Genomic DNA, 13,629 nt, shown 5'->3' on the forward strand with positions numbered 1-13,629 from the left:
AAACAGTAAACTTTAATCACACTGTCACTGCTGTGCAGTATAATGATACTAACTGTAGTTTCTCCAGCTTGAATTGTGGGTTCATCAGTAGATCACTGAGGTTTTTCACTCCTGAGTCTCCTAGATTATTCCAGCTGAGGTCCAGCTCTCTCAGGTGTGATGGGTTTGATTTCAGAGCTGAAGTCAGGATGAGACTCTGTTTCTCTGTAATACTGCAATCACTCAGACTGAAGACAGAAAGAGAAAATGACTCAGATCCATGTTCAGTTCATGTGTGAGTTAAAAACATCATTAATAAATGCCATACAGTCACTAATACTCCAGCAAAATCATGGAAACTTAATGATATGAATAATCCAAGACAGGAGCATTTGAGGAAACTAGTTACAATACAAGTCTGGATCCGTCCTCACTCCACAAATAAGTGAACTTATCACTGTAGATTAATATATAGGATCAATATAGAAACAATAGAAAAGTTAACATTTAAATGGACTGATTTCAAATTTTCATCATCAGATAATCCTGTACATTAGGGATGCACGATGATATCGGCACGACATCGGTATCGGCCGATAAAAGCTTAAAATGATCATCATCGGCCGATATTAATATTTCTGCCGATGAGCCTTGCCGATAAGGTGGCGGGTTTACTATGCGCACGTGACGACCGTGAACGTAGAGCGCCACTAACATGTCAGCTGTGTGGAGATATTTCGAGATCTGTGAAACAGATAACAAACTTGCTATTTGCAGTACTTGTAAAGCACAAGTAATGCGAGGAGGCGCAAAACAACACTCGTTCAACACTACAAACATGATTACGCATCTTAAAAGCCGTCATCCTGAGCAGCACCAAGACTTTTTGAAAAGTAAGGGGGGAAAAACACCGGCAAAAAAACCCCATCAGCAGCCTCTACTTCAGTCCTTTGACAAAGCTAGAAAATACAGCAGCGACCATCCAAAGGTAAAAGAACTTAACAAAAAAATCATTGAATTTATTGCTCTTGATAACCAGCCGTTCAGCGTGGTGGAAGACGTTGGCTTCAGCAGGCTAATGATGCACCTAGAGCCGCGGTATGTTATGCCTAGCCGGCGCTACTTTTCTGATGTGGCCTTACCTGAATTACAGAGTGTGGTTGCCAGTCACATTGAAAAGCTTCTTGTCTGCGCTAGTCACATTAGCTTTACCACAGACATTTGGTCATCAAGCGTGAGTCCTATTAGCATGTTGAGCCTCACTGCCCAGTGGATAGACGAAGACTTCACCATTAAAAAAGCTGTCCTACACTCGCAGCAATTCTCCGGTTCTCACACAGCAGCTGCAATTGCATCCACGTTTGATAATATGTTAGGGAAATGGAAAATAGAAAGAGAACGCGTGCATGTCGTGCTACGTGACAATGCCCGTAACATGGCTAAAGCTATGGTGGAGTTTGGTGTGGCAAGTCTACCGTGCATGGCACACACGCTGCAACTGGCAGTGCATGAAGGTGTCCTGTCTCAGCGCAGCGTGGCGGATGTTGTGGCGGTGGGGAGGAGAATAGTTTTCAAGACATTTCAAGCACTCCCAGCTGGCATACAGTCGGCTGGGGGATGTACAGAAAGAGCTCGGAATGTCGGCAAAACGACTTCAACAAGACGTCGCTACCAGATGGAATTCGACATTTTATATGATGCGAAGCTTGGTCGAGCAGAAGAGGGCACTAGGTGCTTACGCCGCTGATTTCGAGCTTCCTGCAACTTTGACGGCAAATCAGTGGGGGATTCTAGAAAATATGATAACACTTCTCGCCCCCTTTGAGCAGCTGACCAGAGATATAAGTTCTGCAGAGGCCTCTGCTGCTGATGTGATCCCCGCAGTTGTGGCACTGACACGACTGCTTGGCCGGCCGAGTGACACGGACAGAGGCGTGCAGACCACCAAAACTACCCTGCTGGAAGCCGTCAATCACCGCTTCAACGGTGTGCAGTGTGAGGCACTTCGGTTGCAACCATGCTTGATGCCCGCTACAAAGACAGGTATTTTTTTGACGTGGAAAAAAAGAGGAGTGCTCGCGACCTGTTGCTCAAAGTTTTGAATGACATGAACGGCAGTGCAGATGTCAGCACAGAGGATCCCCCAGAGAAGAGGACCCGAACAGGATCACTGCTGGATATGTATGAAGAAATTCTGGAGGAAAATGTCATTTTTGAGGAGCAAGACAAGACCGAGGCCGCATCACAGGTAAGCATCAAACATGCACAAATGTAGTTTTTATTTAAAATTTTTTTTTTTTTTTTTGAATATTTCACTTTAGGACCGAAAGCGTCCTAATTAATAATGTAACTTTCTCGATTATTATTCTGCAATGTCATAACATACATAATAGCCTTTTTATCATAATGCGGCCTGTGTATTAATAATAAACTTGCAACTAATAAATCGTTTGATTTCTGAAATCAAAAAAAAACAAAAAAAAACAAGTGCTCTGTTAATGCCTAAAAAGCATAAAGTAAAAAAAAATCAGTAAGTGATTTAGTAATTATTCTGTTACTTCATAGGTCGCCTCATACCTGGCTGAACCCACAATTCCCAGGAACGACAGTCCATTGGAGTACTGGAAATGCAACAAGGCCCGTTTCCCTGCCCTCGCTTCTGCTGCACGCAAGTACCTGTGTGCGCCCTGCACAAGTGTTGACAGTGAACGGCTGTTTAGCGTTGCCTCTGATGTGATAGACGAAAAGAGAAACCGAATGGACGGTGAAAAAGCAGAGGTGCTCATTTTTGTGAAGAAAAATCTACCTCTGGTATTAAAAAAATAGCTGAACAGAAGCCTACTGGTCAGCTGAAGTTGTCAACCTAGTTAGTTGGACTGAAAAGGTTTGTACGACTCAAGTTCAAGTGAAGGATAAAACGTCCTTGTAGTTTTTTTGCAATACAGAGCACACTGTTTGTCACTGAGTTGTTACAGGACTGTCTGTGGTTTACAAGATAATATATGTAGCTTGGTTTTAAGTTTGATTATATTTTAAAGTGGGTCTGAAGAGTAGGTCTGGACTACAGCTGCTTTTTTTGTGCACTTGACCAATGTATGGGAAGCATTTGGCAGACCTGTTCAAGTAGGAGATGATGGGTAATTTTTTTTTATTTAAAAATGTATTTTTATTTATTTTACTCCTAAGGACTGAAGTTTGAAGTCTGAACTTAAAAATAAAATGTGGCACAGGCATATCATTTATTCTCTTCATTCATTCTAAGTGAAATAATTTATCTATTTTTCAGGGGTGAATATCTCTCTACATTTGTAAAATTATATATTTATGGTAGAATCAAATGTTGTTTGTCTTGTGTGTTGCCTTATCTACAACACATGAGTGTAATAAGGTAAAGGTAGTACAGGAGAGAGACTTTGATTTGATTTCTCTTCAGTAAAATCAAAATTTATATCAGGGGAAAAATGTGTATATACAGGTCCTTCTCAAAAAATTAGCATATTGTGAAAAAATTAATTATTTTCCATAATGTAATGATAAAAATTAAACTTTCATATATTTTAGATTCATTGCACACCAACTGAAATATTTCAGGTCTTTTATTGTTTTAATACTGATGATTTTGGCATACAGGTCATGAAAACCCAAAATTCCTGTCTCAAAAAATTTGCATATTTCAACCGACCAATAAAATAAGTGTTTTTAATACAAAAAAAAAGTCAAGCTTCAAATAATTATGTTCAGTTATGCACTCAATACTTGGTCGGGAATCCTTTTGCAGAAATGACTGCTTCAATGCGGCGTGGCATGGAGGCAATCAGCCTGTGGCACTGCTGAGGTGTTATGGAGGCCCAGGATGCTTCGATAGCGGCCTTAAGCTCATCCAGAGTGTTGGGTCTTGCGTCTCTCAACTTTCTCTACAATATCCCACAGATTCTCTATGGGGTTCAGGTCAGGAGAGTTGGCAGGCCAATTGAGCACAGTAATACCATGGTCAGTAAACCATTTACCAGTGGTTTTCGCACTGTGAGCAGGTGCCAGGTCGTGCTGAAAAATGAAATCAGATGGAAGCATGAAGTGCTCCAAAATCTCCTGATAGCTAGCTGCATTGACCCTGCCCTTGAAAACACAGTGGACCTACACCAGCAGCTGACATGGCACCCCAGACCATCACTGACTGTGGGTACTTGACACTGGACTTCAGGCATTTTGGCATTTCCTTCTCCCCAGTCTTCCTCCAGACTCTGGCACCTTGATTTCCGAATGACATGCAAAATTTGCTTTCATCCGAAAAAAGTACTTTGGACCACTGAGCAACAGTCCAGTGCTGCTTCTCTGTAGCCCAGGTCAGGCGCTTCTGGCGCTGTTTCTGGTTCAAAAGTGGCTTGACCTGGGGAGTGCGGCACCTGTAGCCCATTTCCTGCACACGCCTGTGCACGGTGGCTCTGGATGTTTCTACTCCAGACTCAGTCCACTGCTTCCGCAGGTCCCCCAAGGTCTGGAATCGGTCCTTCTCCACAATCTTCCTCAGGGTCCGGTCACCTCTTCTCATTGTGCAGCGTTTTTTGCCACACTTTTTCCTTCCCACAGACTTCCCACTGAGGTGCCTTGATACAGCACTCTGGGAACAGCCTATTTGTTCAGAAATTTCTTTCTGTGTCTTACCTTCTTGCTTGAGGGTGTCAATGATGGCCTTCTGGACAGCAGTCAGGTCGGCAGTCTTACCCATGATTGCGGTTTTGAGTAATGAAACAGGCTGGGAGATTTTAAAAGCCTCAGGAATCTTTTGCAGGTGTTTAGAGTTAATTAGTTGATTCAGATGATTAGGTTAATAGCTCGTTTAGAGAACCTTTTCATGATATGCCAATTTTTTGAGATAGGAATTTTGGGTTTTCATGAGCTGTATGCCAAAATCATCAGTATTAAAACAATAAAAGACCTGAAATATTTCAGTTGGTGTGCAATGAATCTAAAATATATGAAAGTTTAATTTGTATCATTACATTATGGAAAATAATGAACTTCATCACAATATGCTAATTTTTTGAGAAGGACCTGTATATTGGTATCGGTATCGGCCAAAATGAGTTTGAAAATATCGGCACATCGAATATCGGCCAAAATCCAATATCGTGCATCCCTACTGTACATGAATGACAATTTATTTCTAGTCATTTTAAAGTGTAGTTTACATCCAATTATAAAACGGTTAGTTTCAATCCTTGATTCTGATTGGTCAATATCTGTGTTTTATTCACGATAAACATGGCTATGACCGCCTAACGGCTCTATGTATCACTACACAACACCCCTAGCAAACACTCTTAGCAACGGCTCTATGTATCACTACACAAAACCCCTAGCAACCACTCTTAGCAACGGCTCTATGTATCACTACACAACACCCCTAACAACCACTCTTAGCAACGGCTCTATGTATCACTACACAACACCCCTAGCAACCACTCTTAGCAACGGCTCTATGTATCACTACACAACACCCCTAGCAACCACTCTTAGCAACGTAAACACATGTTTGATCTCACTGATATTGTTCATTGAAGCTTATAGAGTAGAGTATTGTGAGAGATCGAGTAAGCGAGTGTTCCTGTATTTACAGTAGATATAGCATTTTCCTTCAGGTCAGACCTATATTCATAATAAATAAATCAGTTTGAATGTCCGCTGCGATATCTTGTTCTTTTAACAGTCAAGGGGTTTCCCAGCCCGAGTCATTTATCAGTTGTGTCTTGCTTTTCCGTGTTCACAAGTTTGAGTCCTTTCAATATAAAAGTCTTCTCTACTGACTGACTCACTCATAAAGACAGTCTTTGTCTTCATCTAATGGAGAAAATATGTGTGTAACTTCTGTTGCTGTTTACGGTCAGGGACTATTTTTTCTGGCACACATACTGGCAGATAAATTCCCACATACTGGCAGATTTAATTTAATATTTAAAAGCGTCACTTCGTTTTTACAATTATTGCATATTTCTCTATTGAACATTTTTTTATTTGAAGCATTATTTATGTTATAAAGGTAAAAAATGCACTGGAAATGTGGATTTAAGGGGCAAATATTGTCCTTACTGAAGGAGTGAGTGCAGAGAGCGGTACGCAGGAGGAGGTTAAAAGCCTCAGGGGTAAAACACTCTAAGAGGACCACTGGGTTAAGCAATACAACAACATCAACATTAAAGCACAATACACACACCAAGGCCAGAGAGTAATACACAAAGTCACTTACAGAGTTTGGTTAAAGATACTAACAAAGAGGGATTCAAACAAACAACATATAATAAGGTATAATTTACAGACTGTGCGCTGAAGAGTAATATACAGAGAAAAACATTGTTTTTAAGAGGTTTTGAATGAGAGAAGGGTGGATGCTTGACGGATTGAGGAAGAGCCACAACGCTGAAAGACCTGATGATATTTTTCACCAGCCGATACTGCTTAAAATAAACTAAACAGTAATAATGTACAGTATAATGATACTAACTGTAGTTTCTCCAGATTGAATTGTGGGTTCATCAGTAGATCACTGAGGTTTTTCACTCCTGAGTCTCCTAGTTTATTCTCGCTCAGGTCCAGCTCTCTCAGGTGTGATGGGTTTGATTTCAGAGCTGAAGTCAGGATGAGACTCTGTTTCTCTGTAATACTGCAATCACTCAGACTGAAGACAGAAAGAGAAAATGACTCAGATCAATGATGAACATCTTATTAACCCTTTAAACCCTGAAGGCATTTTTAGTGACACACATCAAAAGTAAAGACTCAAAACTTCAAAACTACATCAGGGAGAGTTAAAAGGTAGATATCATTTGATAGAAAACTGTATATTTTCAGATTTTTTTTTTATATTACATTTGGACAATCTCATGCTGAGACACTGCTGATAAAAGACAAAAAATGTGTGCGAAAAGGGAAATGTTACATATCTTTCTTATTTGACATGCCATAACTCAGGAAGGAAATAAGGTATGAGGAAAATATATATTCCCCTACATGTGATCTGCATCTGGATTAAATTTTGTGGTGATAGCATAAAGTAATCAAAAGTTGCAGCATTTGGAAACAAGCTAGCCTTTTTGTTTAGCCCTTGACACCTGGAAGGCATTATTAAAAATGTAGTTCCTCTGTGAGGAATATCTAGAGTCCAAAATCAACATAATCCATAGTAAAGTTCAGACTCTAAGCTTTGAAATGACACTAATTTTTTGTTGATCAAGGCAGTAGTTTGAACAATATGATTATTAATGTTCCCGTAGCTAGGTGGCGTCTCCAGCGGTTCACTGCGGTTTACAGGGACGACTCAGAACTCGTCAAGAGTTGATCGAAGAGCTACAGCATATTTATATATGCGCAGGTTCTGGCGTACACACGGTTTTATAAGTGAATATTTTTTGGCACACGCCATTTCTGGCTTTGGGCGCACATACACTTTTAGTAAGGATCCTACACACAGTTTTATAAATGAGAACCCAGAAGATGCAATCCTACGGTATAATCAGTGTAACTTAAAGGTGCAGTGTGTGATTTTTAGCGGCATCTAGTGGTGAGGTTACGAATTGCAACCAACAAAAGTTAAGGTGGCCGACAGGAAAATATGTCATCGTCTGAGACAGCAGAGAGTAACAGTTCAGCAATGAGGTTTCTTTACAAGGATAAATCAAGAAATTATTATTACTTAATTATTCAGTAAAACTATGTTATTGCGAATATTATTGTTACTTGTTCACCATCGTGTCAGTGTTTTATTCGCTGAACTAAACTTGCTTCCTTGCACGAAGAGCAACATATTAACGAAACGCGTTTGTCCGTTTAGGGCCACCGTAGAAACATGTCAATAGATCCTCAGAAATATTACACAATGCACCTTTAAACTAAACGTTAATCACACTGTCACTGCTGTGCAGTATAATGATACTAACTGTAGTTTCTCCAGCTTGAATTGTGGGTTCATCAGTAGATCACTGAGGTTTTTCACTGCAGAGTCTCCTAGATTATTCCCGCTCAGGTCCAGCTCTCTCAGGTGTGATGGGTTTGATTTCAGAGCTGAAGTCAGAGCAGAACAACCTTCACCTGTCATACAACACCAGCTTAACCTACAGCAGAGAGAGAGAGAGAGAGAGAGAGAGAGAGAGAGAGAGAGAGAGAGGGAGAGAGAGAGGGAGAGAGAGAGGGAGAGAGACGGAGAGGGAGAGAGAGAGAGAGAGAGAGAGAGAGAGAGAGAGGGAGAGAGACGAGGGAGAGAGAGGGAGAGACGGAGAGGGAGAGAGAGGGAGAGGGAGGGAGAGAGAGAGAGAGGGAGAGAGAGGGAGAGAGAGAGAGGGAGAGAGAGAGAGAGACGGAGAGGGAGAGAGACGGAGAGAGAGGGAGAGAGAGGGAGAGAGAGAGACGGAGAGGGAGAGAGACAGAGAGGGAGAGAGAGAGAGATGAGAGAGAGAGGGAGAGAATTCCATGAGAGATGGTCACACTTGAGTTGAGCTCCAGATAAATTGCAAGAAAAATAAGATTTATTTGCCAACAAAGCTAAAGAAAATAGAGGATTCAACATACAACAACATCTAGACAACATCTAAACAAAGATTTTTTGAATCTGGACAGTTTTTTTTTTTTTTTTTTTACACTGTCACACCTGAATCTGAAGAAAAGTTCAAGAGAAGCTGATCACAGGATAACCCTCTTCAGAAGAGGATATTCATGTTGGAAAGGATAACATCAAGCAACAAACAACAACAACTACTACAAGAAAACTTACAGGAAAAGAGAGGTAAAGATATTTTAAATAGACCGTGCTATTTATCTCTCTTTGGACTTTTGCCTAATTTCTGTTTGAAAGAACAGCACAGAAAAACATTTTTGGAGATTTTGGACAACTGGAATTTTAAAGAGATCAGTGAAAATCATTTTTTTCCCATTTTTGGTTTATTTACTCATTTTTGCTAATTTTATATCTTCACTGAGAAATGAAAAACAAAACAAATCAAACAGTGACAGTTATTTCAGTTGGTTGTTGATATTCTAAATCAACGATGGCCAGCGCATCATCTTGGCCCCGCCCCTTCATCTCCCTCATCTTGGCCCCGCCCCTTCATCTCCCTCATCTTGGCCCCGCCTCTTCATCTCCCTCAGAAGAGCTCTGGGCACTCCAGGCAGATGCTCAGACACATGCAGATGAAGGAGAGCCCTGACACACTGTTCGCTGAACTACAAGATCACAATGTCATGAACAACCTGCTCTTTTACACCAAACACAGCCCTTTGTGGCACACTGCCTTCTGTCAACATCTCACCTTCACCAAGAAAAGAGGCATCTGTAAAGGCAGACAGATCTTAGCATTTGAAGATGCTGAAAAAAATGATGAAACAAGATTTTTGACCCTGAACTTATATCAAAATGGGACTGCCATGATCCAGGGATCAGAGTCTGCTCTCAAGGTCTTCATCAAGGATTTTGAACTAATAAAAACACTGGCCCTGTCTGATGAAGCGGACAAGAATATGAACATTGATGCCTCCCCTGGAAAATCAGTCCAGAAGATGACAGTGACTTCAGCAACTGCGATCCCATCTCCAATGTCAAGAATGAAAGACAATTTTTCACTTCTGGAAGTAGAAGTAGTGGAGATAAAAGAGTTAATACTGTCCCACCTGAAAGACATCAACATGGAACAAGTGACAATCGACAAAGAACTTAAAACAAGAAGTTGAATATCTGCAGAGACACAGAGAAGAAATGTCAACAGAACTTCAACAAACTAAAGAACTGAGGGAAGTAAAATCCACTTTAGGAAGACAACTAACAGACGTTAGAAAAGAAATGCAGGAGGAGCTCTCTGCCTTAAAGTCAGTTCTTCGCACCAAAGATGAACTCATCACTGACCTAAAAGAAAGACTCAGTTTTGTTTCAGCACCTACAGAATCTTCTGCTAAACCCTTGATTCGTCCAGAGATGCTCATGGAGAATCCTCGACCTGAACAGCTACCAGTGGAAGAGCCTCACTGCTCGACTGATCCAGCATCCCAGACCCACAGCTCCGCTGCACAGGACCCGGGAGAGACACACGCTCTTAACCTGACTGACTCGAATGGGAAATATGTCAGTGAGAAGCTTCTATTACCAAACATGAGAGCCAAGAAAATCTGGTGTCCAAACACAAGAAGTGCTTTTCAGATCCTGTCTGAGAGTAAACATGAAAACTACAAGCACATAATAATCCACACAGGGACAAATGATTTAAGGGCCATGAAGGGCCGTGTGGCTCCTGTGATGAGAGAGGTGGCGATCAGAGCCACACAGCGTTTCCCAGAGGCTAGAATAACTCTGTCCACACTGCTGCCACGCACCGACGTGCCCTTCCACGTGATCCACGGGAATAATGTGGAACTCTCCAGAAGCTGTGCACTCATTCCTAATGTTCATCTCGCCCATCACAAAGACATACGGCTTCATCATATGTATGACCACGTACATCTCAATAAGCAAGGAGTGAAAGTGTTCGACAGAGTGCTGAAAAGCACAGCCCTTGGAAACACAGCAAGAAACAGAAACTTCGATAACAAGAGAAGCTCTCAGCCACAGAGAAGCCCTCGTCCTCCATCACAACACAAGAGCTACACAACACCGAGAAGCCCTCGTCCTCCATCACAACACAAGAGCTACACAACACCGAGAAGCCCTCGTCCTCCAGCAGAGCCCAGACCGGCCCCCGGCCCTCCATCACAACACAAGAGCTACACAACACCGAGAAGCCCTCGTCCTCCAGCAGAGCCCAGACCGGTCCCCGGCCCTCCATCACAACACAGGAGCTACACAACACAGAGAAGCCCTCGTCCTCAATCACAACACAAGAGCTACACAACACCGAGAAGCCCTCGTCCTCCAGCAGAGCCCAGACCGGCCCCCGGCCCTCCATCACAACACAAGAGCTACACAACACCGAGAAGCCCTCGTCCTCCAGCAGAGCCCAGACCGGCCCCCGGCCCTCCATCACAACACAAGAGCTACACAACACCGAGAAGCCCTCGTCCTCCAGCAGAGCCCAGACCGGCCCCCGGCCCTCCATCACAACACAAGAGCTACACAACACCGAGAAGCCCTCGTCCTCCAGCAGAGCCCAGACCGGCCCCCGGCCCTCCATCACAACACAGGAGCTACACAACACAGAGAAGCCCTCGTCCTCCAGCAGAGCCCAGACCGGCCCCCGGCCCTCCATCACAACACAGGAGCTACACAACACCGAGAAGCCCTCGTCCTCCAGCAGAGCCCAGACCGTACCCCGGACCTCCATCACAACACAGGAGCTACACAACAGCGAGAAGCCCTCGTCCTCCGGCGGGGCCCAGACCGGCCCCCGGACCTCCATCACAGCACAAGAGCTACACAACAGTGAGAAGCCCTCGTCCTCCAGCAGAGCCCAGACCGTCCCCCGGCCCTCCATCACAACACAGGAGCTACACAACACCGAGAAGCCCTCGTCCTCCAGCGGGGCCCAGACCGGCCCCCGGACCTCCATCACAACACAGGAGCTACACAACACTGAGAAGCCCTCGTCCTCCAGCGGGGCCCAGACCGGCCCCCCGGACCTCCATCACAACACAGGAGCTACACAACACCGAGAAGCCCTCGTCCTCCAGCGGGGCCCAGACCGCCCCCCGGACCTCCATCACAACACAGGAGCTACACAACACCGAGAAGCCCTCGTCCTCCAGCGGGGCCCAGACCGGCCCCCGGACCTCCATCACAACACAAGAGCTACGCAGCGGCTGCTCAACAACCCCAGAACCCTGCAGCCGCTGAACTCAACCAGATAAGACATCTGCTGAACATCATCTGCTCCAGACTGAGGACATAACCTGACTAACACACGCACACACACATATACACATACACACATTATAGAAGAACCCATGAAATCTTTTAAAATCAGTAGTTGGAATATACAAGGTCTGCACTCTTCTACGTTTGGTAATAAGACTGCAGACCAAGACTTACTCAGCAGTGTAACTGATATGGACATCTGTATCTTTCATGAGACGTGGTGTCGTAGTAATGAGACTTTACAGTGTCCAATAGGATACAAAGAAATTATGGTTCCTTCATTAAAAAACTCTAAAATAAAATGTGGCCGAGACTCAGGTGGAATACTTATATGGCACAAAGATGATCTAAAACATTCGATTAAAATTGCTAAAAGTGGAAAATCATCTATTTGGCTTGAAGTGAAATCCATCATTTCACAGTCCAGTCTTTACCTCTGTGCCGTCTATATTCCCCCTCATGACTCTCCCTATTACGAAGAGGACAGTTTTCCAACATTACAGGCTGACATCTTACACTTTCAGTCCAGAGGAAATGTCCTCGGTGCGGAGACTTAAACGCCAGAACAGTGCGAGGAATTGATTGATTGATTATCTACTTTAGGTAGATTCACTTACTGCTCCAGATTAGGAACCAGTGTGGTTGATTATTCAATAACTGATATTGACCCAAGCTTTATTAATGCCTTCACAGTCAGACCTCAGCTCCCGATCTCCGATCACTGCCAAACTGTGCTTTATCTGAAACCCTCATGTGATATAACTAAAACTTCCCCACTTGATTCTGAAAAACTGTTTCCTTTGAAACCTAAACTCAAATGGAATCAATCCAACTCGGATCAATTCAAAGAAAATATGAACAGTCCTACTATATTAAAAATGCTGGATGAATTTATGTCCACTGATTTCACTTTAAATATAAATGGAATAAATTTAGCAACAAAAAACTTAAATTACATATTCAAAACATTGATAACTCTATCTAACATTAAACCGCAAAGCAAACATAACGCAAATCAACAGAGAATAAGAAAGGATGTGTGGTTCGATGATGAATGTGCAGGTCTCAGGAAAGAGCTGAGGAGACTCTCTAACAAAAAGCACAAAGACCCGTCCAGCCAGACATTATGGCTTTCTTATTCAGACTGTCTGCAAAATTACAAAAGACTTTTGTGCAACAAAAGAGAAAAATATTTTAAAGCCAAAATTGATGAAATTGATGATTCGGTAGATCATAACACTTTCTGGAACCTATATAAAAAACTCGAAAAACCCAAATTAGAGATGTCACTCCAGAATGGCACAATTTGGAAATCTTACTTTGAAAATTTGTACCGAAAAATTGCACCAGCTGACCTTAACCAACCTCAGAGTAAAATACAGAAAACATTAGAAGACTTGGAGAAAACAATTAAAAATGATCAAAATCCATTAGATAAATCTATAACAATATCTGAAATATTAGAACACATTGAAAATCTTAAACTAAAGAAAGCTTGTGGACAAGATCACATTGGTAATGAAATGCTTAAACTCAGCAGTCCCAGCATGATTAAAACTCTAGCTAGATTATTTAATCTGGTGTTCTGGTCCGGAAGCGTCCCTGAGATCTGGTCTGAAGGACTCATCACCCACATATTTAAGAAAGGTGATCGATTCGACCCTAATAGTTATCGCGGCATCAGTGTGGGCAGTGCTTTAGGAAAACTGTTCTGCAGGATCATAAACGCACGCATTGTCTCACATTTCATCACACAACATGTGTGTGTGTGTGTTTGTGTGTGTTCCAGCAGGGCCGTGGAGTGAGGCAGGGCTGGTGTGTGTGGG

At 42.8% G+C, this 13,629-nt stretch overlaps 1 protein-coding gene across 1 annotated transcript in view; it reads right to left on the bottom strand.

Moving 5' to 3' along the window:
- Positions 1 to 13,629, bottom strand: part of LOC143724250 (NACHT, LRR and PYD domains-containing protein 3-like) — a 391,005-nt gene that overhangs the window by 245,688 nt on the left and 131,688 nt on the right. The window contains exons 10-12 of the mRNA XM_077217230.1: positions 7,911 to 8,084; positions 6,479 to 6,652; positions 54 to 227 (exon numbers count right to left, since the gene is read on the bottom strand). Coding sequence (XP_077073345.1) covers positions 54 to 227; positions 6,479 to 6,652; positions 7,911 to 8,084 — 522 coding nt within the window. The remainder of the gene's footprint in view (positions 1 to 53; positions 228 to 6,478; positions 6,653 to 7,910; positions 8,085 to 13,629) is intronic.

The sequence above is a fragment of the Siphateles boraxobius genome, unplaced genomic scaffold (assembly GCF_051911475.1).
Source record: "Siphateles boraxobius isolate OS27281-9 unplaced genomic scaffold, OSU_SipBor_1 70, whole genome shotgun sequence".
NCBI classification, from domain to species: domain Eukaryota; kingdom Metazoa; phylum Chordata; class Actinopteri; order Cypriniformes; family Leuciscidae; genus Siphateles; species Siphateles boraxobius.